General features: G+C 36.0%; 1 protein-coding gene across 1 annotated transcript in view; it reads left to right on the top strand.

Moving 5' to 3' along the window:
* Window positions 1–1,644: 1,644 nt before the first annotated feature.
* Window positions 1,645–26,150, top strand: part of LOC145666721 (uncharacterized) — a 52,750-nt gene continuing 28,244 nt past the window's right edge. Inside the window, exon 1 of the mRNA XM_081734246.1 lies at window positions 1,645–4,119. Within this exon, the coding sequence (XP_081590372.1) occupies window positions 2,048–4,072 (2,025 nt within the window). The 5' untranslated portion in view covers window positions 1,645–2,047 and the 3' untranslated portion in view covers window positions 4,073–4,119. The remainder of the gene's footprint in view (window positions 4,120–26,150) is intronic.

The raw sequence follows: 26,150 nt of genomic DNA, 5'->3' as shown, positions 1-26,150 counted from the left end.
ATCACACTTACACGAAGGTAAAATATATTACATTTAGAAACATACATTGTATTTCCCTCACTATTGGCGCAATGTAGGATTTATTATCCCTTATATCCAGAGTAAAATTTACTTATGAAAATCATAGATTTCTTAAAAGCAAAACTTGCAAGACTCTTGCAAGCAAGACCAAGACTGGGTGTGCAAGACCAAGACCAAGACCAAGACTAGGTGTGCAAGACCAAGACCAAGACCAAGACCGAGGGTTCCAGTGCAAGACCAAGACCAAGACCGCATGTGCAAGACCAAGACCAAGACCAAGACCACCCGGGTCTTGGTCTTGGTCTTGCATTTGCTCATCACTAACCGTGGGTCGTAAAACTTATAAAGATTTCATTTTCGGTTTTCGACTTTATATTATGAAATTCTTGTATCAGTAAGTAAATACCCATTCAATTACCAACCCTGCCATCCCTTGGTATTCCAACATTATGTCACAACCCCTGCTGCGAAAAAGAAGGAAAATAAACAATACAACTGTTCAATAAAATTTCCATTAGAATAACACGTGTTAATTACCTCACTAATACAGACAAATGTAATTAAGTGTTTTAAAATACGTAGTGTTATTATGAAAGTTGTAATTTATTATTTACACATATTTACATACACTCTATACCTCCGTGTGCGGGAATTGATGGTGGAAGACGGAACACTAACATTCACCTGTACTTGAGCGTGGTGGGGGAAAAAACTTTTTCCTATCAGGTTACGTGAAACAGATTATAGTATGTGCTCTATCTATATCCGCAACAATTTTTAAGGAGGTAGTTGGTGAGTACTTCAAACCATATGCCCGTAGCCAAACTCCCTCTTTAAAAATTGTTGCCAGTGTACCTTAGGAATCTGAAACATGTATTTTTGGATAGCGCACATATCAGTTTCTAAGTGAAGTCTTGACCTGACTACGGTAGGTCCCATAGTTTTGAAGCTATGGACCTTTAAAGTTTTTTTTCCCATGTTTTTGGTATTCTATAACTCCCAAAGGAAGCATTTGTGCACTCAGGTTGGTCTATACTTTTTGTCATCTTGGTGTCAGGAATCATCTCCCAAACATTGTTGGTGTTGTTTGAAACACCCTATATATATATATATGTGTGTGTGTGTGATATTGTTACTCTGTATTTTCTTTTCTTGAAACGTCATTCTTCCAACTTCCCTCCCTAGAGTTTCGCAAGCTCGCCCTGAAAATAAAAAAGTTTGAATTCAACACTGTTGCTTTGAACTGTGTCAGGGCAAAAGCAGATTTAGAAATAAGACTTCGATTCACTGAGACTGACCTCATTACCATGCGACTATTTGTATCTTAGAGAGAGACAGAGGCCGTGACATTTTCAAGGTAATAAAATTGATTTTTTCCTATTCTGTCCACCACCCATTTCTTCCGATTCAACAACATCAGAGGTAGAGACATATATCTATATATATGCCCTTCATTGCACAAAATCAAAGGATTTTTTTTTTAAAAGAAAGAAGAAAAAAGTTGGAGAAGGATTAGGGGAGTTGTGTGTGGACTTCTATTTGTAGGATACGTCAACTGAAAAAGTTCACGCACGCGCAGTTCATATATGTCATTGATTATCACCAATCGTTGTCATGGTTACCTATCCACAACAAGACAATGCGTGCTAGAGACAGGAAAAATATATCATCACATGGGACATAACGTTTATTGTATTTATTTATCTATACAGACATGAGATATTATGTGGATATATATGTTTTTGAAAAATTTCGACTTTTGTTTGCCAGTGAAAGTGGTGAAATTGTGTTAATGAGAAACGAAGTGACCATCTGCGGGAACAAAAAGACTTTCAGTCACTTCACAAATGTCAAGTGTTATACTGAAGTTTATCTATTATGTTGATAATATTGAATTAGGTCTAGTTTCCCTCTTGTGTTGTGAACTAAAAGTTGAGCTATTGTCATAACGAGCAGGCTCATTGTAACTTTTGTCTTGTGTAATGTAAAACTTTGTGTGGATAATGTTCATGGTCTATTATAGAAAATGGAAGCATCAAAATCAGGAGATAATACCTTCCAACTAATATTTAAGAATGGTACTGCATATCTTGTGCCTGATCAAAACAGATTTCTAAGCTCCGTTGTTGGAGCTTCGTTTCTCGTTGTAATCTTCACTGCAGCATTTTCTATCAACACGATTGTGGTAGTTACGATTGGTTCAAGCCACACTTTACGAAGATTGCCCTTCAACATATTTTTATTGAACTTAAGTTTATGTTGTGTTCTAGAATGCCTATTCAACGTATCAATGTCAATTGTTTACCTCATCAACCAGGACTGGGAGTTTGGTCAAGAAACTTGCAATGCAAATGCATGTACTATGCAATTATTGATGGTGTCATCCACTTTTGCGTTAGTGGCAGTTGTTACGGATCGAACAGTCGCTATTAAAAGCGCTGTTAAATACAACCAAAAACTTAGAAACAGTTTCCCAAAACTTACTATTGCCTTTTTGTGGGTGTGTTCCATTGCTTTAACGTTTCCACCAGCTGCGCTCTTGTTTGACGCGAAACCTTTTTCTACAAAATATTCTTGTGCGGTTGTTGGGGTGAAGCATTGGGCATATACAGTGACTGTATTAGTGCTTGGTTTTTGTATACCGTGGCTCGTTATTATTATAGATATCTTTATAATTGGACAATTTGTGCACGAAGAAAGGAAGAAAATGAGAAGGCAACAAAGAGCTTTGAGAAACCGTGTTAATTCTTCTGAATTCCTCTTTACCTCAGCACAAATTTGGAATGAACGGGATAATTTGATTCTTGTAGTCCTTTTTCTCACATTGTATATTGTTCTACTTGTACCGCATATACTTACAATGCAGATACATCAAATAATTTTCAAAGATGCAGTAGCCGAAAACAAAGACTCATTAACAACAACAATTTCTCCAAATTCAACCACCGAATCATCGTATTTATTGAATGAGTTAGATGCCGGTGCATATGATGAAGTCTTTATATGGTTGCGTTACATATATTCCATGTGTATTCCTCTTGTAATTCTCAGGGTGAACAAAGACATACGTAAGAAATGCGCTATCACATTTTGTTGTTGTAAAACTAATAGTGTCAGTGTGACTTCTCCTGCGCCCTTCACAGCGTTATCCCAAAAGTCGATCCAGAATGAAGAGCAAAAACGTTCCAAAAAGAAAAAGCAAAAATACAAAAGTGTAGCACCTTATACCACACCTGTACTTTTCTCTACATCAGAAGGTTTACATTTACGTGTTGTTGATGATAATTTCTCGGGTTTTACTGATTATAGGGACCTCCTAGATCAGAGTCTTGGGAAATCCCAGTGGTCCGTTGAACCGAAATTTGTGTGTGAGTATTGCGATATTCCTTTGCAGTTAGATGATTTCACCAGTGTGAAGGAACCCCCTCACTTTGGAGATATTAGATCTAATGAAGAAGATATGTACGTCACAGATGATGTAGAGGAAACAGAAGGGGCATCAAGTGATGATGGGGAGGAGAGTGACCAAGATGCCAAAGACGTTCAGATGAGATACCAATATGACAAACGAAAAGTTGGCAGTGCTCCTTGTGCAAGAAGAAGTACCGATAAATCTAAGAAACAGAAAAAGCGATCAAACTCTGCTAATGCAAAACGGGAACAACAGCAACAATATAAATCAAAAAGGCGTGGGGGTGTTGATGTGGGTACCTCGAGTGGAACCAAGAAAAGTGTTCGTTTCTCCCATACTGTAAATGAAATTCCCAGCCAATGGCATAATAATGACGGTGGGAGTGAATCTTTAGCAGAAAGTGGTGTCTGGAGTGAAGCTGACTCAGTGATTGAGGAAGATTCGCATGATGTTTCTCTTAACCTAAACAGAATTCTGAAAGATTCTCTGGAGCAAGATGTCAACAGTTTTTTGCAATCCCACCCAATGGTGCAGCCCCTAAGCGCTTCTCTGCAACGATTAGAAGAAACATCATACCAAACAATGCCTGAAACAGAGATGATTCCCATGAGACGACCACTTAAAGCTATCAGACCATAACCATGGTTCAATATAACTGAATATAATTGTGAAGATGATATTTACAGGTAATTATAATATCTTTACATTGGTAATTTATTCGAATATTTTGTAATAATTTTACGTTTAAAGCACATGTTTTATATTTTACAAAATTAAATTAAAATTTTAGATTTTTGCCTCTTGATTCATTTAGTCGAAAGAAGGAGATGTCACATGTAAATGAATGGTTGTGAAATATGATGTAATAAAGATGGTGGAGAGGAAACAGAATAAGGCTGAAAAATTCCATGGACACAATATTATTCACCACAAGCTTGCATGGATTAGATAAAAATAGTAGGAACCCTTCACGTAAGGAATTAGTGCTTTATCACCGATTCATCCTGCCTTTTTATAATTTTAACGCCTTATGTTTTTAAAGTTCTAGACTACGAAATATGCAAGCATTAATACTCGTAAAAAATGAATGCACCTAACTATCTCCATATTTTGGTGATAAAATATTTGGACTTGTAGATAGGTTCTGATCATCTTGAAGCTTGTTGTATATATGAAGAGAGAGAGAGGGGGGAGGTGCTGAGTTCTCTCACTAATACTTCTTAGACTTTAGAATAAGTGTTTTAATGTAAGAATAAAATTAATGTATGAAGTCACCTTACTACAGAGTATTACAATACGATTTTAACATATTCCACGTTCACAGAGACAACATTAATAGTTTTATTAATTATGACATGTAATTATTTATTTTTATTAAATCAACATGGTCCAATAGAAATATAAATTTAGGTACCCTTTCATGTGCAATATTGTTTGTTTAGAGTTATTTATGGTATTCATTTGTCAGATTACATACACCTATTCTTTAAAAGAAATTCTCAGAAATACACATGTTAATCTCTGCAAGTTTTGATTCCGTGTTATAGTAAGAACCACTCATTCTGCATAAAGGGGATTTATGTACATTATTAGCGTATGAGTGTGTCGGTAAAATATACAGCTATTGCTAAGTGTAGTTTTAGAGGTCCAAGCATGCAGTAGTATATTAAATTTAATTCAATGGAGTCAACGTTATTATTGAGAATTTTATTTAAAAATACGAAGTTATGTACATTTCTTCTTTGTTTCAGTGTTAAGGGTCTTCACTATATCGAAATTAAACTACCGCTAATTTCAGAGTTTTTCTATATCTTCATAACAAATAAAAAATATTGGAAAAGCAGAAACGTAGTGAACTAGACAATGCGATTTTACACGCGATACATTTATCACAAGTCATCTACCTGCTTTCGATTTGTAACTGTAGATAGATTGAGCATTTTTTGCGGGTTCTGTAAATAGCGGCATACCAAAAGCAGATAGGTGAATTGTGGTAAAGGTATCACATGCAAAATCATTTTGTCTAGTTCATTACGTTGCTGCTTTTTGAATATGTTTATTTGTTTTGAAGATATTAGAGAAAAACTCTAAAATTAGTGGTAGTTCAATTTCGCTGTAGTGAAGACCCTTAAAACATTGATATTAATAATTAATTCCACGTATGATATGCAGGATATAAACTTGCTTTCCAGTACATCAATTTCACAAATAAACACTGAACACTTTCAATCCTTTTACAGTATTTTTAACATGGATTACTCGATTTTCAAATCGCATAGTAAGCATTACAAACAAATTTTATTACTTTGTTAGGAATTTTTATACTAAAATTCTGTTTACAAAAAAATCATTATCTTTCGGAGGGGATAGGGGTTGCAAAATTATTTTAATGTAATTTCACTGGCAGTGAATGTGTTAAAGCGAGAAGTTTTCAAACCAGCACTCGTAAATTAGCAATATTCTTCTACAAATACAAATGTTTTGATTATAAGTGATTAGTGTTTTTTTCTTTAAAGATATATATATTTGAGTTTAAGGTTATAAAATGAAATTAGCAACATACTACATATTCATTACAAATATTAAAATTAAGCTCAAAATTAGCTTACTATTGAAAAAAATACAAAATGTACTTTTATGCAATGAACAGCAAATATCAGGCACTGAAGGTATAAAACAGACTTTATACTTTCACATGGAAAGAGGAGGATTATTATTATTTCTGGAAACACAGGAAATACGACACACTCACACACATATTAATATACATATATTCAGTATTAGCACTTATTTTGGTACAGAGTCGCCACTGACGTAAATATTGTGTGTTTAATTCCTGTTGTTTTACACACTGTTTGTTTTACACATTTCTTCATTTAAAAGGATCTTCCTACGATTTTGTTGATTAATAGGAGTAACAAATGATTCGGAAGTTAATATCCAAATTATGTAATTTTCCCTTTTAGTGGTGACCATGGAAAAAATCCACTACTTGGAATGAAGAACGGAGTACCATTAGATTATTTTGTGGTATATCATGTAACCTGTTAGTGCCTGTAAGGGATTTCTAATGTTTATGAAATAAGGAATTTCAGACAATTGCTTTAACTGTTATTTTTATTTTATCTAAATAACTTTTCAATAATAATAATAATATCATGTTCAGAACCATTTTTTGTTACGTAGCAAATACTGAATATTTAATCTGTGTACTTCTTCTATTATATTCTCTAGGTCTATTTCTATATCTTACAGGATGGATAAGGATGCGCACAAGTCGAATCGAGTCGAGGTTTAAGCCTGTCACGACTCTTATGTCACGAGAAAATGTTGTCTCGACTCGAAAGTTTCTGTCTTGACTCGTCTCGAATTCGAGACAAGACGTCTCGAAATTCGAGTGAGACAAAATATACGAGCTAAAATATATACGCACACATCAGCCAGAACATTATGACTACCTACCTAATTGTCAGCATGTCCACCTTTGGCACGGATAACAACTGCGACGCGTCTTGGCATGGACGCAAAGATCCTTGGTAGGTCACTGGAGAGAGTTAGCACCACATGTGCACACACAGGTCACCTAAATCCCGTAAATTCCGGGGAGGGGGGGGGGGCGATGCGCTCTGACATAACATTCAATTACGTCCCAGATGTGTTCGATTGGGTTCAGATCTGGCGAGTCGTTTCCCCTTGGTTTCACCACTTGTTGAAGACACTCACCACAGTACTCTTCAAACACCTGACAAGTCCTGCAGTTTCCGAAATTCTCGTGCCAAGTCTCCGGGTCATTAAAACCTGTCCTCATCCAAACTCAGATAGATCACGCGCCTTCTCCATTCTACACACGGCCAGCAATTCAGTAATTAACTGAATTGAGCTGAAAATTAAATCTTGATCTCGAAAGATTAACTATTAAGTTGATGCGTTCTGTACCTTTCTAAAGTAATAAATGCTGGAATTGGTTTCAAGGCTGTTTCTGAGTGAATACTTTCTTCAAAATAATATTAAAAATTATAGAAAGATTTTCGAGACATTACAAGCAGTCTCGACTCGAGTCGAGATTCGAGGCATCCCTAAGGATGGACATTAGCTTAGATTCTATGATATGATTTCTACAACAGACATGATCATAGTAGTCTTATGGTACAATTCGTATATATAAAAAAACGTATATAAAAAAAACTTAAAAGCACATCAGAATTCAAGAATTGTACCATAAGACTACTGCTACCATATATATACACGACGTAATATTGCTGTTAGGTACGTAAATTGAACATTGCAGGTTGTTGGAATTCACTGTTTCAATGATGGACAACTTCCTTTATGTTTATAGGAGTGGTTGATCTTTTTGGGGTTGGGACGTTAGAAAGGATGACACTGGTTTATTAAAGTTCTACTAGATGATTATTTTATACAAGAGCATCAACATTTTATTTTTTTAAAATTCTGCACATATTAATGTAGATTTTTTCTTAAATACAGTTTTCGTAGACAAGAAAAAAGATAGGAACAGAAGAAAAAAAGATAGTTAGCTGCTTTGGTTTGTTCTGTATATACATTGAGTTAGTTTCTTCTCCCTAGTACTAGAGGCACAGTGGCTCAGTGTTACTCTACTGCGTGGGCGCTTACATCTACTGCGTGGGGTCCCTGTTTCGATCCTCGCCCAAGTAAATTTGTGGTGGACAGCATTGTGTCTGTGGGCTTTCTTGGAGTATTCCTTTTCCCCCTCTTTCTCATTCCACCGTTTCCTCCATCATCATTCACTTACTTTAATCATTGTCTCTCTTAGCCTAAAGGGCATAATTGTGGGACGTTAAATTTCTCTCTGGTATGATTGCAATACGACTGTAGTCGCTACGTGGGATACATTGCATTTTGTAATGAACAAACTCCATGGCTCTGGATAAGTAGAGTAACAAATAAAACACAGTTCTGACCAGAGCAGAATGAAATATATTAAAAACTATACTTACAATGTGTTACAGTTTCAAGGACCTAACGTCCTCTTCATCAGACACAAACACTCTTGAAACACTCAGAGTGTTTGTGTCTGATGAAGAGGACGTTAGGTCCTTGAAACTGTAACACATTGTAAGTATAGTTTTTAATATATTTCATTCTGCTCTGGTCAGACCTGTGTTTAATTAGATTTGTATTATTACGACAATTGGTTTTCATATGCTTGAATTGTAAACTCAGATTCAGAAATACTTATAGAATTGGGTTAATTGTTCAGTGGACAGGCGAGAGAAGTAATTGAATAATATTGTAAAATTCATTTAAATATCTATATTTCTGTAACTTGAAACACATGACATGTACAGATTACTATGGTAGTATCATATCTAAGAAAAGAAAGTTACGGAAAATATGTCACAAAAATAGTTTGTTCTAAATCCCCCCCCCCCCCGTTTTATTTTTCATATTTACTTTCGAGCAGCGATAGGAGAGAAGAGAGTGTACTGCTCGTGAAAAAATCGAATTCGAGATTTCAACGCTTATACAGATTTCATGATCCTTACAAACCGAAAAAGTAATTCTTCCTTGTTTTCCCGTCTGTTTGTGATATACACTCTGCTAGATATCATACTGTGCAACATCTTTGCACCAAATTTTAAGTCACGATAGGGGAAAACAAAGTACGGTAATCCTTTTAAAAAAAAAAAAAAATAAATAAATAAATAAAATAAACAAAATAAAAGTAAAAAATAAATAAAATTCGAGATTTCAACGGATTTACACTTTTAATGGCCCACAGACACCAATAAAATTATTTTTCGACACCTGACCGTCTGTTCGTCCTAATATATGCTCACCTAGATCCCGTAACTTTTAATGAATCTGAATAGAACTTTAAATTTAAGGCTATTGTATGATTCTGTTTTTTTTTTTTTCAAAAAAAATCTACCTATCCCTAAAATAAGGGTAGTTTACTGAAGGGTGAACATAAAATTCTAATTCTAAATAACAACTTAGACAATTTTGTTCATATTTCATAAATAAATGTTTCATTTGAAACTTACAATATGGAAATTCATTTTTCATTTAAAAATCCAGGAGTAATTTTACTCTCGGGGTGAGGTTTTTCTAAAAAATGATTCAGGAAATTGTGTTTACATTTCGTAAATGAAAATATTTTCTTAATAAATCTTAATATGATTAAAAAAAATAATTAAAAAAAAATTTAGTCGTGGTTGTGGAGTGAGTTTATTTTGATACAAAGTTTTCTGAAAACGCCTATTATAATTGTGTTTTCAGGCCTATTTCGTAAATTATTGGTTCCATAATAATGACAGTATTATATGATTCAATATAAAAAGTGAGAGCGAGAAAATTCAGTGCAGTGGCCCGTATCCTTTATTAAAATATGGTAATCCTACATGAAGGTCAACTGGTCAGATATGTCGTCATCCAAACATTGATACTTGTAGAATATATCGGTTACTGTACAAGATTTAGTTTCCTTGCCTGTGTGAATATATTTGAAAAATGGATCACTTTCATAGCGCAGTAGTAGTAGTAGTAGTAGTGTAAAGGAGATTCAAAGCGTCGATTCGATGTTTGATTCCTGGTCAATTTGTCCATCTTTTCACCTTTTCTGGTTTCTCCAAGTACCATGTTACAGGCGAATGATCAACGCTTAGTTTCTCTGCAATCTCTCGTGTCGTTTTCTGCAGATTGACTTCGGGGATAAGCTTCAATTCGTAGTCTGTAACAACCGATCTTCCAAGCATGTCACTACTACAGAATTTCTGGAACTAACTTTCCTTGTTCACATTGACTTAATTTAACACTCACATTATTAACTTTCGAATTGTTTGGACCCCTCTGCGACCGAATTTACCCATAAATACGCTGAGATAGATTTTGTGAAAATCCTATTTAGCCTTCCTATGTTTTCAGACATGAAAAAATATGCAGGGTGTATCATTAATGATGGGTCAAACTTCAAGAATGGTGGAGAATGACAAAAGAAGTGATTTAAGATAAGAAGTTGGTATCCGAAAATGCGTCAGTTCTCAGCTATAACCCACCGAAAATAATAATAATAATAAAAAATAGAACAAAGCTGAATAGAACTAGAGAACGAATTATCGGAGAAAGGTCGGGTCAAAGGAAATAGTGCATTATTTGGACTGGAGATTTGATTCATGTACAAATCGATGAGAAACAGTGTTGGCGCAAGGGGGCTCTCATATAACAGTGCTGGTTCGGATCAGAGACATCGGGTAAAACTTATCGGGAGGATGGAAAAGGACACAGAAAGCAATGCAAGAGACGGATCCCTATTTCGCAAATGCAGCAATCCCGAACTATAGCCCTCTGAAACTGCGATTGACTAATACAAACGAGCGAGAACTAGAGAACGAATTGTCGGAGAAAGGTCGGGTCAAAGGAAAGTGTATTGTTTGACCTGGAGATTCGATTCATGTACAAATCGATGAGGAACAGTGGCGGCGCAAGGCGGGGCTCAGATGACAGCACTGGTTGATATCGGAAACATTTGGTAAAACGTACCGGGAGAATTGAAAAGGACATAGAAAGCAATTCGAGACACGGGAAGGACATAGAAAGCAATTCCGTATTTGCGAAATGCAGCAATTCCGAGCTATAGCCAGCAAAAACTGCAATTGGCTAATACAAACCAGCAAGAACGAGAGAACGAATTGTCGGAGAGAGGTCGGGTCAAAGGAAATAGTGCATTATTTGACCTGAAGATTCGATTCATGTACAAATCGATGAAGAACAGTGGCGGCCCAGCACCTTTGGAGTAGCTGATCGTCAGTGCCTTGACTATTCCTTCCCGCATAGGTGGATAGGAAGGGAACGTCCTATTTCTCGGCCGGCACGACCACCTGATCTGAACCCAATTGAGTTCTTGTGTGGTTATGTAAAATCTTTCGTCTACGACACACTTGTACAGAGCGAAAGAAACCCTCCTGACACGAATTCTCGCTGCCTGTGATATCATTAGCACGAAACATAACATCTTCGAGAGGATGAGACAAAACTAATTATGGTACTGCCATGTCTGCATCGAAACCAGGAGACGTCATTTTGAGCATCTGCTGTGCATGTAAATACATTTGCTCTTCCTACCAGTATAATTTTTAGTCTTGTCTAGTCTTAGTATGTGTCGTCCTCCATTACCATATACGCACTGTACGATTGTTGCACCTGACTTCCTACTTCACTCCGTTGTCGTTTATACCGTACGTATTACTTGCTCCAAGGATCCTGCTTCTTAGGATCGCTCTCAACCTTCGGTGATATCCGGGTTCTAAGATCCCACACTCTGCCACACCCCTGTCAACTGCCACAATTTATACCGCTTTCGTGACGCCGGCAAATCGCCTCCTGTTCTGCTATGGCCTCTTGAATCACTGTCAATTCTCCCTGGTCCTTTTTCCAACGTTCCGGTAGTAATACAGTAAAGTACATTTCTGTGATTCTTCTCTTGCGCCGCCACTGTTCCTCATTGATTTGTACCTAAATCAAATCTCCAGGTGAAATAATGCACTATTTCCTTTGACCCGACCTTTCTCCGACAATTCATTCTATAGTTCCCGCTCGTTTCTATTAGTCAATCTCAGTTTCGGTGGGCTATAGATCGGGGGTTGCTGCATTTCCGAACAGAGTTATTTTGTTTAAAACACAATGTTTAAAACAAATGACTAAAACTTGTTTTAAACAATTGATTTGGTTTAAAACAAATTTTGTATACGTTTTAAACATCTTGCTTTAAACACGAGTGTTTTTTAAGACTTGTTTTAAACATATGTTTATTTTATTTTTGTAAAAAAAAATCTTCCAGAGAAATAAAATTGTCAAAAGTGTTCCCATTCAAAAGACTACTTTCTTCCCATGTGAATGTTTTGATTTTTCGTTGCTACAGCAGGTCAATGTGGTGATCTACAGTTTATTTTGTCTCTTTTTTTCCCCTTATATTGTAACGTATATTGTATTGTTTAAATGCTTCTCACAAGTAAACCTTACGTTTGGGTGAATCGAGTTGCTGACTGAGACACATATGAGAAAGTAGTACTAAATGTGGTCAGTATTTCAGTGAAGTTTTAGGTGCGAAGCTCCAGGGGTTTAGGAGATACAGCTACCAGAACATCACATAGAAGTACAGAATAGTCTTCATACAGTTGGAGGTAAAAGCTCTGTAAGACCTCTTGTAACGACAAAAGGTGAATAACAAATATATGGGTACATATTAGGACTAGGGGGAAGTCATATAGTAAGGGTATACCTGACGGCGGCCATCTTGAAATCCGCCATTTTGAATTAAGGTTAAGTTTTAAAAATAGGAATAGGGTCATGTGATACATGATTTAAGGCGCACATTTAATCAGAAGAACAATGGTGTGACGTTAATTTTGATTTACGCGCAACTGGTAAAAAGTTACAGGGAAATTATATATTGTCGCAGCATATGTATTAGTCCTTTACCTCACCTTGTAAATTTTGTGTTAATGATAATAATTAAATAAAAAGCAGGTGGATAAATATTAGGTCTATGGTAAGAGTTGCCTTGATGGCGGCCATGTTCAAATCCGCCATTTTGAATCACACCAAAGTTTAAAACAAAACGCATAACAGTGACACCTTATTAATAGCAAATTTTACCATAACTCCAACGGTATAACCATTTTTGCTTTATCATTAACCAGCACAAAATTAAATGGATCGCTCCTTACGACTACTGCTTTGACGGAATTGGTAATGACAAATGTGTCAAGTGTAACTCGATTGCCTTTGTCAGGTGTGCTCACTGTGAGCAGAGCATTTGTGCAAGTCATGCACTCTTTTTTGAACTACATACTGATTGTACTAATTGAGGACTTTTCTGGAAGAAAGACCCAAGTTCACTTATGACTCAATTCCACTTTGATCATTTTTCCTTAAATTAGCAACTTGTTTATGCGATAACAAATGCTGGTTAATGATAAATCAAAAATGGTTATATCGTTGGATTTATGGTAAAATTTGCTATTAATAAGGTGTCACTGTTATGCGTTTTGTTTTAAACTTTTGTCTGATTCAAAATGGCGGATTTGAACATGGCCGCCATCAAGGCAACTCTTACCATAGGCCTAATATTTATCCACTTGCTTTTTATTTAATTATTATCATTAACACAAAATTTACAAGGTGAGGTAAAGGACTAATACGTATGCTGCAACAATATATAATTTCCCTGTAACTTTTTACCAATTGCGCGTAAATCAAAATTAACGTCACCATTGTTCTTCTGATTAAATTTGCGCCTTAAATCATGTATCACATGACCCTATTCCTATTTTTAAAACTTAACCTTAATTCAAAATGGCGGATTTCAAGATGGCCGCCGTCAGGTATACCCTTACTATATGACTTCCCCCTAGTCCTAATATGTACCCATGTATTTGTTATTCACCTTTTGTCGTTACAAGAGGTCTTATAGAGCTTTTACCTCCAACTGTATGAAGACTATTCTGTACTTCTATGTGATGTTCTGGTAGCTGTATCTCCTAAACCCCTGGAGCTTCGCACCTAAAACTTCACTGAAATACTGACCACATTTAGTACTACTTTCTCATATGTGTCTCAGTCAGCAACTCGATTCACCCAAACGTAAGGTTTACTTGTCAGTTAACTTGTCGCAGTCGAAGGTTGAACTACTTGTAGAACTGATATTAAAAAATAAATAAAATAATTATCATGGAAACACATTTTTGTGTTGTATTCAGAAAACAAACAAAAGGTTATTTGCCATTGCGGTTCTGAAATTAAAATATCGGAGGCATTCGTTGATACAATACATGCTAGTTCTTAGTCTCCGTAAACTTGGAATCGTTTAACATAAGTTTTACGGAGAGAAAAAAGGACATCATTTGGAGTTAATTTATTAAAATAACTCAAACACCATCAGATAAGAAAACGACCATACGAGGTCGCTGCAAAACGTGTAAGAGAGAAATGGTTGGTTTAATTCAAAGAATGAAGAATCATTATAAAAAATGCAATGCTGTGAAAGAACTGGAAACCCAAACAAATGCTAATAGTGTTGATCTGATGATTCTAACGTTAGTGAGAATTAATTTTGTATCAACAATATATTTTTCATTATATCATGAAAATTTTATTTCGTCTCTCTTCCCCACCTCAGTTCTATTAAAAAAAAAAAAAAAAAAAAAAAAAAAAAAACTTTACACCTTGGCATAGCTTGTATGAAGAGACCAGACGAGAAAGTGCAAGGTATGGCAGTCGCCCGCGTAACTAACCATTAAAAGCATGATATTTATTGTAACATCAGTGTCTGGGACAACTTGATCTCAATTTGTTCGTCTGTATGTATGTATGCACCACGCTACAGGGCGCAATTTTCGGTCTCTTAACATTAAATTTTGAGGGTAGAGGCACGAGAATCGGAATTTGCTGTATAGATTTTACTGCGATCCGACTTAAATTTTCAGAATTAGTGATTTGGATCCCACTTTAAACAAAAAGCTTTGTCTCATATAGCCTTACTACTGATGCAAGACTGTAATCAAACTAAACAAACTAATTTTATGCGTTTCGAACAAACTTGAGTTGCAGAATAAATTTGGCTCCAACTCAATTTTTATAAAATATTTTTAGATATGGGGCGTTCAGAGCACAAGGGATCCAGGTCCATTTTCAGAAAGGTTCACTTTTGCTCAGCAAACGTAGTATCTTCGTAGCCAAGGGAACGAAATAAATTAAACAAAATCCCCGTGAAAAGGTGTGGACTAGAGTTCATAGGACAACTGCTAGACATGGGCGTTCATGGAATGGGTGAAAAGGGCTAATTTCTCCCTCCTTGCTCATAAATTTAAGATATTAACATTATATTGTTTACGCTTAGCATGGGAATGATTAACAAGTCAAGCTCCGAATGCCATATTCAATAATTCATAAATACGTTACATAAATGCAGGGTGTGTCCAAAAGAATACACTGACGGAAAAACGTCATATTTTCACAACCATGAATTCGAGATGAAAGAAAGAAAAACTACATCACAAGATGCAATCTAGAATTTTATATAATTGCTACTAGAGAGGGGCGTTTGTTTAGAGGTCGTCGTTCGCCCCTTACCCTGAATTTTCATATTTTGGGGGCAGTAATGCAGACTTAGAAACCTTTTGCTGAGCAAAGTCCAACATAAAAAAAATTGAAGTCCTTACTCCGAATAAATACGGATTTTGATCAGTTATAATCCATTTTCATTGACCGTAAGGATCTACAGACCTATATTGCTCTCTTGTATTATTTCTTTCTTTCTTTTCTTTCTTTCTTTCTTTCTTTCTTTCTTTTTTTTTGCCCAAGGATTCCAAAGGTTGCTCTACTTTCGAGTTTCGGGCCTGCTTAAAATTCTGGAAATTGAGCCTAAACAACTTTCCAGTTTTAATCTTCTGTATGTTCTCCGTATTTATTCGGTGTAACGACCTCAAGCTTGTCTTGTTTACTTTGCTTATCAAAAGATTTCTTAAACTGCCTTAATGCCCCCAAAATCTGAAATTCAGAGTGGGAATGGGGGCAGTTGGCCTCCTGGCTCACTGATGGCCCTGTCTAGTGGCTGTCATATGAAACTATCCCACGCCCTTTCGCATGGTTTTAGTTACATTTGTTTTGGACTGTTGACTGTGAAGATATTACGTTTTGAAATAGAATTCATTTGCTGAGCAAAACTGAACTTTATTGAAAATGGATTTGGATCCATTGTTCTCTGAACGCTCCAAATATTACCTTTCTTCAGTAAATTATTGACTCAAAAAGATCTAATTACATAGGCTTGCAAAAAATATTCTGAAGTTAGCACAACATTAAGTGTGCTTCAAACATTACTTTTCGAAAATTTATTATTTTAAAGTAATTTTATTAGCATCAGTGTTCTGAAATAGTAATAACATTTTGCAACAGAAATCTAACCCGCCTCCATGAGACACGAGCTTACCATTAGCCCCTAAAGGCATAATTAGAAAACTTTCAGAAGCGGTAACTAAGAAATGATTTGCTTTAGGGCTAAAATAACCGCATTCTACTAAAATTCTAGCCTTAAAACATATAACATGACTCCCTCTGCATTAGAAATTTCGAATACCAGTCAAAGATGTCCGCCATGATGCTTGATAGCTCCATCTGATGTGTCAGACCACTTTGAAGTTTCATCATTCTCCCTTAACCCGTTCTCAATACACAAGAATGGTGAGGACTTTTGTTTTGCCATGTATATTGATAGATTGTGAAATCTCTGTAGTAGGTAGACTTTAAAATCTGACTAAAAAGCTCATTACGACCAAGAAGGTACTTTTACGAGGGTCACTGGCAAGAGGGTGTAATAAAAGGAGATCATGATATGAAATAAGTTGAGAATTACTAATCTATACTGAAATGTTCTGTACCCAACACATTATAATCTTAACGAGAACAAAATAAATGAAAAGATCGGTTGCAAAAGCAAAAAAAGTCAATAAATACGTTTGAATACACGATTTTGAAATATGTTTAAAATCATGTTTTAAACTGTTCAAAATGTTTAAAACATGTTTTTTTCGTGTGTGTTTTAAAACATGTTTAAAACATTTTGAACACCTTTTTCATGTTTTAAACTCGTCTTGTTCTTTTTTTAAACTGTATTTTTCCAACCCCGCTTCCGAAAATTAAAAAGATCTGTCTCTCGCATTGCTTTCTATGTCCTTTTCCATTCTCCCGGTACGTTTTACTCAATATTTCCGATCCCAACCAATGCTGTTATATGATCCCCGCCTTGCTCCGCCACTGTTCCTCATCGATTTGTAAATGAATCGAATCTCCAGGTCAAACAATGCACTATTTCCTTTGACCCCACCATTCTCCGACAATTCGTTCTCTAGTTCTATTCAGTTTTGTTCTATTGTTTTACATTTTCGGCGGGATATAGCTCAGAACTGAAGCATTTTCGGATAACAACTTCTTATCTTAAATCACTTCTTTTGTCATTCTCCATCATCCCTTGAAGTTTGACCCATCATTAAAGATACACCCTCTATATTTCTATGATGTTTGTAACTATATAGCGCTAAACATGAGCTTTCGGTATTAACAAGGCGTACAACCAGCATATTTTATAGCCATTGGTATGTGTCAAAGCAAAAGAACCCTAATTCTTATGTTAATTTTGCGCAACTCAACACGGAGATATTCTGGAGTCCATTAGAATAATATATGCTTGGGAGCCTCCAGGAAAATGATCACTTCATTTTCCGTTTTGCGCGTGATGCTGGATTTAGTTACGAGCTGCCACTGGTCCCATTAATAAATTAATCTACGAAGCAATATTTCGAAAATTCAAATATATACATTTACGGAAGGAGACGAGACGAGAACAAACTTGTAAGAATCGAGACGAGATGAGAAAGAACCCTTCGAAAATCCAGACGAGACAAGACTTCCACGAAACCTTACGAGACGAGACGAGATAACCTTATTTTTAATCTCGTCTTGTCTCCTGTGCAATACTAATGAGTACTAATGAGTCTTTTTATTTTCCCCCTATAGCCGTAATGTATTCTTTTAAAATATTCTTGTTATAATTAGTTTGATTTAATTACTTTATCATGTAACACGTTAACCTAACGTTCTTTAGCTTCAATTTTGAACTCAACTCCACCAATATTCTACCTTGTGTAATGTGTGATTTCCATGAAGTCTATCTACTTTACATTTACAGAACACTTGTGTTTGATATAAATCTTTACAATCTATCTTGAGTCTTTCGTTTGTATTATTATGTATTTGAGAGCTTCCAGGCAAAGAGGACAAGGGTTTTTCTGAACCAGAAGTAAATAAAATACAGCAAAGAATTACATTAGTGCCTACTTGTGTTCTGTGTTGGTCGTTTTGCCTTTTAGTTTTGTCATCTGTTCTTGATGCTGTCGAGACACACATACGTGCTTTTGAAGTAATGATCATCATTATTGCCCCTCCCGTCTGATTGGTCACAGACCTTACTACGATGGGTATTTGAAAGCTTTTGTCCCCACCATCACCCATGATAATACATCGCCGTTACCTGTGCATTTCGAATGTCTCCATTGTAGAAATTCGAACTCTGGAAAGTGAAGGCGGATAATCAAGATACTGTGAAGAATCATAAAAATCCTTCTTCTTATCAATCATTCGTAGGACCATCTACAAGGAGCTCCCTACTAAGACTCCATTTCGGGTCTCACATCATTTCTCGGGCGGTCACTATCACCAATATCACAAGTTGGGTAATGGGATATGCCCCTTACGCCATAGTTCGAAGCATATCTCCAAGTTATACCTACTAGGAATTGGGAGTCTACCAGCTTGTCCAGTCTCGGCCCCGGAGCATGAAGGAAAGCTCGCGTACGTGTTTCGGAACCTGAGGAGGACACCACAAGGTACCGAATCCAATTATATGACTTCAACTTGACAGAGACCAATTAATTTCTGGGATATCTTTGGAATTTGAGAGAGAGTTTGCAATCCCAGCCATGTCGACCTCAGTTTACGTACAAAATTCCATGTTGAGGTACCATTTACACTCCCGGACCCAATGGCATATGCTAGTTCCTTGGTAGGGTCTTCCTCTCGAGACACTCTGTTTTTGATCTTCCACTTTCAATTCGTTCCCAACTTTTCATTTCAGTCCTTCTGAAGGGCAAATTAAATGGCCAAACACGCTATATCGTTTTTGTTATAACTCGCATTGTATCATACTTGAATTTCTTTCTTTCTTTCTTTCTTTTTTTTTTTAAGCGAGAGTAGGCGCACTACCCTAATTTTTCCTTTTCATATTCTTCTTTCAAATACATATATATGTTGTTGTTGCCACAAAAATATAAATCTGTTTAGTTATAATCTTTTTTTTTAACATTTTAGATAGATATTTTTAAATAATAGACAATTTATTTATTTTGAATTGGAGTTTCATTTCAGTCGCAAAATCTGATATCATCTGCTTATTTCTTACATATAACTACAATAAAGCATTTTTAATGAGTGAGCAACAAGTTATCACATGAGATAAATAAGATATTAGTTCGTATAATGTTGGTTGGTTGATTTGTCCCTTTGTAAGACCTACAGTTTAACGGGTAAAGTGAACTCCCACCGAGAATCGAACCCGGGGCTCTCGCCACAAAGGTGAGTACGCTATCTATATCACGACGAGGGAGCTACTAGTATGTTATTTTTATCATAAGGATTGTCATTGTGATCATAAGAACTACGAAAAAAAAAAAATCAATAACTTCCAGCACGCGCGCTGTGTCGTCCAACTGACCGACAACAAAATGAATGCTACGTAAACAATAGTGCTGGCCTTCAATTCCCAATAGCTATATTCTGTTATCTAGGACGTACTAAGAGGAAGGTAATGGGCGGTGTATACAGGATTTAAGTGAAAATTATAATGAAGTTATTTATCATATTGTAAGTGGGTGAGAATAATAATAGTTTAGTCGTTGGTTAAATATACTATATATCTATTCCCTTTTTGTAATTTTTGTGTTTCGCGCCTTATGCAACACCGGGGTTATGAAAGATAGGGCGTAGTATTAACGTGGTCTCCGAACCACGATAAAAAGTTGAATGAGGTGTAATTGGTGCTTATTATCCAAGATAATTTGTGTTAATTTTGTGTTAATTTCTCACAGAATAGGTCGCCGGTCCCCAAAACACTACCTCGCTTTTAGGAGAGCTGGATTACAGAGCCACACTAACTATTCTTTCTCTTTTTCTCTCTGTATTTTTGCCAGACCAAGAAGTAATTGAGTACAAACGCCATTGGAACCAGGCCCGCAACCAGAGGGAGGCTAGGGGGTCCTGGTCCCCCAAATTTTTCGTGGCCCCTTCAGAACTTAACACAAAATGCTATTATTAATACAAAAAGAACACAATTTAGCTATTGGTAAGAGAATGTTTAATGACTTGCTCCCCTTAATATATTCATGCTCATGTCCCCCCAAACCTCTGTAGCTGGGCGGGGGCGTGGTGGCTCAGTGGTAGAGCGTTCACCTCCAGTGCTTGGGGTCCCTGGTTCGATCCCAGCTCGCGCCGTGTGGACTTTGTGGTGGACAAACACCGTGCTCGTGGGTTTTCTCGGGGTACTTCCGTTTCCTCTCACTTTCTTCACTCCACCATTTCACTCATTTCTCATTATCACCGTCTTCTTTAGCCTAACCGACATAAGCGTGGGACGTAAAACAAAGATTTCATTTCATTTCATTTCTCTGTAGCTGGTTGCGGGCCTGATTGGAACACTGGATCTCATGAGATAAATGAAGTCAAGCAGTACCGGATTTAATTCGAGAAAGGATAGATGACTTCGTACTCACCAGATGGTGTTGGAATTGTCCACCCATCGTCATAAGGACAATTGAAGAGATACCTGAAAGAAAGAAGTACCGAACCCTGGTCTAGAAACCTACCATTAACAGCGAGGGGAGCTGATTTGCTGATTGCACAACATTCCAAAAGCATTTTTAAAAAGTACATTTTTAAAACAAGGAAACTAAGTACGATGTATTGCATTTTGGCTTGCCGTTTTTTAGCGCTAATTCTGCATGAGACGTGGGCGTATAGCGTAACATGGTACCAGATCCCTATGAGCTCCCATCGCTAATCAAATTCAAATGAAATGAAATCTTTCAGTTTAACATTCGACGATTGTGACGCTTAGGCTAAGGGAGACAGACAATAAAGGCAGGTGAATAATTATTGAAGAACTGGTGGAATGAAAATGTGGGAGGAAACGGGAGTAATTTCAGAAAACCCACGCAACCGACGTTGTCCACAAAAACTTACTTGGCCGGGAATCGAATCAGGGGCACCCACGAACCAGAGGTACACGCTCTACCACTGAGCCTACGGTAATCGAATTCAAGTCTTCACGCTATGCATTTTATCACAAGGAAGCTAATCACGTTTGACCAATTGCTTCGACAGTCAAAATGAATAACATGCTTCAGAGAGGAAAATTTAAAGAAAAAGAACAGGGGAACCTCTTACAAACGAAGATGTATTTCGCTCATAGGAAGTTCCCCTAGTGAGACAAAAAATATTCTTTTATTGATTTTCGCAATTTTATATCGTATAAGTACACACTAGGTTTACACAACATAGTTAATCAATTATCTCACCATTTACTTTCTTGACGTTCGAATTAACAATGAATATCAGGTTTGTTCCATATATGCTATGCGTACTTCTATGTAAATAGCAATTAGATGGATTGCTATTTTATTTGATTTTTTTTTTCTGTCGAAAATTTGAGTAAATCCGAACCTCAGCTTTAATAGCTCATATCTTGGGAACCAAAGACCATAACATCTTTCATATGCTTACTAAACTTTTTTTTTTTTTTTTTTTTTTTTACCAAAGTCTACTGCCATGCCAAGTTTGCCTAACATCGCATGAGTTTTATTAGTTGCGTATACACAATCATAGCCATACGTCTTGCAAACAAAATCAGAAAAATAAAAACACTGCTGAACAAGACTGCATTTATTTAATAAAAACACATTTACACGTGACTTTTCGATCTTTTAGCCAAGATCCTCATCAGACTTCCACATCAGAGCGTACGTCTGATGAGGCCCCTGGCTAGAATATCGAAACGTCACGTGTAAATGTGTTTTTATTAAATAAGTGCAGTCTTGTTCAGCAGTGTTTTTATTTTTCTAGTTGCGTATAATAATATATTATTATCCTTGTGATTGTAGAAAAAAAATGAAGGAGAGAATGCTACAAAGATTAAGTGTATGCAGTGGTCTGAACTATTACATAATTTGAATCGGAAAAGTAACAAAATGTCATAAAATTCGAAGAAGAGGTGTGAAGTCCAAGAAACATACTAATCGCTCTGTTTGTTTACGATGTTACAAAATCTTTCTCGTCTTCTTCTTCGAAGGCTTTTACTCAGTTAACTGGGATTGACTTTTCAGACCACTGTCCTTCCACTTGTTTCTATCTTGTGTCATATCCAATGTGATACCACACTGCACCCATATCACCTTTCACACAATCTCTCCACTTCTTTGCTTGGTCTTACGTTCGTTTCCCATTTAGTTCTATAGCACCCATTCGGTGAGTTACGTATTCCGAAAGTCTTCTTACATGGTAAGCCTTCACAGTATACTTCTGTGCAGTTTTTCTACTCTTCTTCCTCAAAATACTTTATCCTTAATTTTGACCTTCCGCGTCACTCCACACATCCACCAAAGTACTGTATATTCATTTCCGCAACATACAACTTCTATTTCCCTCTCTTCTTCGTCGTCCAACATTCCAGACCGTTGAGTTGAGTTGATTTTGAGTTTAACGTCGCGTTCAGCAGCAAGGCAATATGAGACGTGGACCTACTGATTCACGTGGAATCCGAACCACATGAACTCCCGCCGGGAATCGAATTCGGGTCTCTCACACCAAAGGCGCGTACGCTAACCGCTTAGCCACGAAGGAGCTCTAACATTCCGCTCCGTGTAATAAGGCAAGTCTTACTACTGTTTTGTAAACTATTTCTTTAAGGCGTAGTGGTACCCTACGGTTACACAATTTTCCTTCCACTTTTCTCCATTGTATTCAACTGCTACTAATTGTACTGTTTATATAGTCTTTTATTTCAATATTTTCCTATAATATTGATTCCAATATTTGAATTTCCTCATCATTACCATCTGTTCTTCGTTCAGTCGTATTATTGTAATTTCCTCATAATACGACTGGACGAAGAACAGGTGGTAATATTTGAATTTCCTCATCATTACCACCTGTTCTTTGTCCAGTCGTATTATTGTATTTTCGATTACATTTTTGCTGAACGGGCAATAGGCCTGTAGCCAGCCATATTTCTTAGAGGGGGCAGAAATTAATACTGAGGGGCAGAAATGAGTATGGACAGACAGAAATTAATACTGACGGAGCAGAAAAGAATGCTGAGGGAACATTGACTAAAACATCAAGGAAAACCACAGAACTGTTTATGTATTTATTCTTATGGAATCTGTAACAAAGCTGTAGCTCCTTTGACAAAGAACATACTTATTATACTGACAAATATTACGGCACGTACATTGAAGATTACGTAGTTTCGCTATTATCATACACATACTTAAAAGAAAGGTTTAGCTATTATATCCACACTGCATTTCCACTAAACAAAAGCTTCATGACTATTTCGATCACTTTTGTCTCATTCTACGTAGATTTTATTTCATTATCGCCCAGAAGTGATAGAAACAGAAATACTGAGCGCAAAGCACTTGTACGAGTATTTATTTATTAATAGAATAAACTTACAAGAAAGTAATACAGTATAAGTCTACAGACCATAAATCGAGACCATAAATTTTTCCTTTATTTTGTTTCTTAAGTAATTAATAGAAGTTCAATTGCAGTGGTATTTGTTTCTTGTTAATCATTCAAATTGAAATATTTCTTCCCTTTTAAATTTGCACATTATCAAGTTACAATTCAGGTGACAAGTACGAATATACATTAAAAGTATGTATTTTATTCACTGTTTGTTATATTTACTACCTCCCAAAATAAATAAGACTACAGTTTATCAATGTTTCGCAGTTAACGTTGTGGAACTCGATGCAAATATTCTTTGCAAGTATGATACATCTGATCCCCTCGCTTTGGATGCTTGTCATAGTGCAAGGTTGCATGGGTTTGAAATTCTTGAAATAGAAAAATGCAATGTCAGATATTTGATGCATCTAGCAAGAAGCATAGCATTTTACGTAGAAATGAGTAAATTGCGCTAAATTGAATTTAATTTCGCAAATTAATTTGCAAAAATTTTAAATATGGCCTTCTATCAATTTAAAAATTTTCTACAACATTCTATTTTAGAAGGGGCAAAAATAAATAAATAAATAAATAAATAAATAATAATTTGGCGAGGACACTGCCTGCTCTAACAATTCATAGGACACTGACAGGTCTGACGGGCAATATAGATATTACGTCTTGGTTTTACTAATGCTAAGCACTTTTATCTCCAATGCACCTCTCCAGGTAGAATCTAATTTCTCTTGCAGTGCTGCCTTAATCTCATTCACGAACATGTTGTCGTCTGCAAATAGTATATTTCAAGGTACTAACTCTTGGACAACCTTTATATGTTCCCATTCTCACCCTCTTACTGTTATTGTTATTAACATTTGTCGTTTCTCTGTTGTTATTCCCTCGTCTTCCCCAAGACATTTAACCCTTATCCAGGCAACCGGGGCCTCCCAGGCCCAGTAGCTTCATTTTTCTAAAATTTCTCAATAACCATACATACTTCGAAGACATAAAATACTGAATTCTTCTATCTTTCGTCGAAGTTAAAATCATGAACATATCGAGTTGGTAAAGCTAATGTTTTTTTTTTTTTTTTTTAAATTTGAAAATCTTTTCCTGACGTAACCGGGCAATCGGGGCCTAGGAGGCCCCGTATAACTTTAGTGAAATTCCTGTCAAATATTAGATCAAATTGTCACATAATTATATATTGAACACGTGACTATTGTAACCTTTAGTCGGAACAGTATGCGGCAACAGACATTGAATTTTGAGTGTTCTGCACTTAAAATATATACTGGGCCTGACAGGCCCCGGTTGCCCGTTTACGTTACAAAAAGGGATAAGGGTTAAAAGACCCCCAGTTTTCTTCTTTGAGTATTAGAAGAGTCGATGTTTCTGGCCCATGCGGGATTTCATTCCGCACAAAGCTCTTTAAGTCTTTCATTTACAGTTCTTAGTACCTCTTTATCTTTCTAGAATATCTGTTTCCTACTACTACTACTACTACTACTACTACTACTACTACTACTACTACTATTATTATTATTATTATTATTATTATTATTATTATTATTATTATTGCTGTATCTCTGTTTAAGCCCGTTTCATCTTAATAATCTGACGATTGTCTTTGGCGAGAGCAGATTATTTGAAAAGTTCTTCTTCTTCAGGGAACTTTCTGATTATATGACACGTCTCTAGTATTACTAATGGTTTATTATAGGATGTAAGTTTGTTAGGAGATATTTTGTTTATCTGTTCCAGTTGGGTCACAGTACTTTTAGAAACAATTGATGTAGCTGAGATAAGATTGGTCTTACTGTAACTTTCTGATACTTCCATAACTTCTTGATTTCGTCTGGCAGGTCTTTACATTTACTAATTTTCGTACTGAATGTTATAGGCATGTTATGGGTCAATGCTACTGCTACATCTGTGAGAGCTACATCTTGGTCTATTTTATTGATAATAGTAATGTCGGATCTGTTTGCAGGTACTATTACATCAGTTCTGATTTCTCGATCCCAGTTGAGTTCGTATTTATCGTTTTGAGGTATTGTATTTGGCTGGAATTTGTAGTATGGCTTGGTATGGTGATTAATTCCACGTTATGTGCTAAAAACTGGTGAGTGCTTTGTTGTGTCTTTTTAGATAGTCTGTGGGAGCCATTTCTTACCTTTCCACAGTCTTCTTCTCCTTCTTCTTCTTCCTAATAATAATAATAATAATAATAATAATAATAATAATAATAATAATAATAATAATAATAATAATAATAATAATAATAATAATAATAATAATAATAATAATAATTCTCTACTTCTTCTTACTACTACTACTACTATTACTACTACTACTACTACTACTTACTACTACTACTACTACTACTACTACT

The sequence above is a fragment of the Thermobia domestica genome, chromosome 1, assembly GCF_964235325.1.
Source record: "Thermobia domestica chromosome 1, izTheDome1.hap1.1, whole genome shotgun sequence".
NCBI classification, from domain to species: Eukaryota; Metazoa; Arthropoda; class Insecta; order Zygentoma; family Lepismatidae; genus Thermobia; species Thermobia domestica.
The sequence above is the reverse complement of the archived record's forward strand: the minus strand, read 5'-3'. Positions and strand labels throughout refer to the sequence as shown.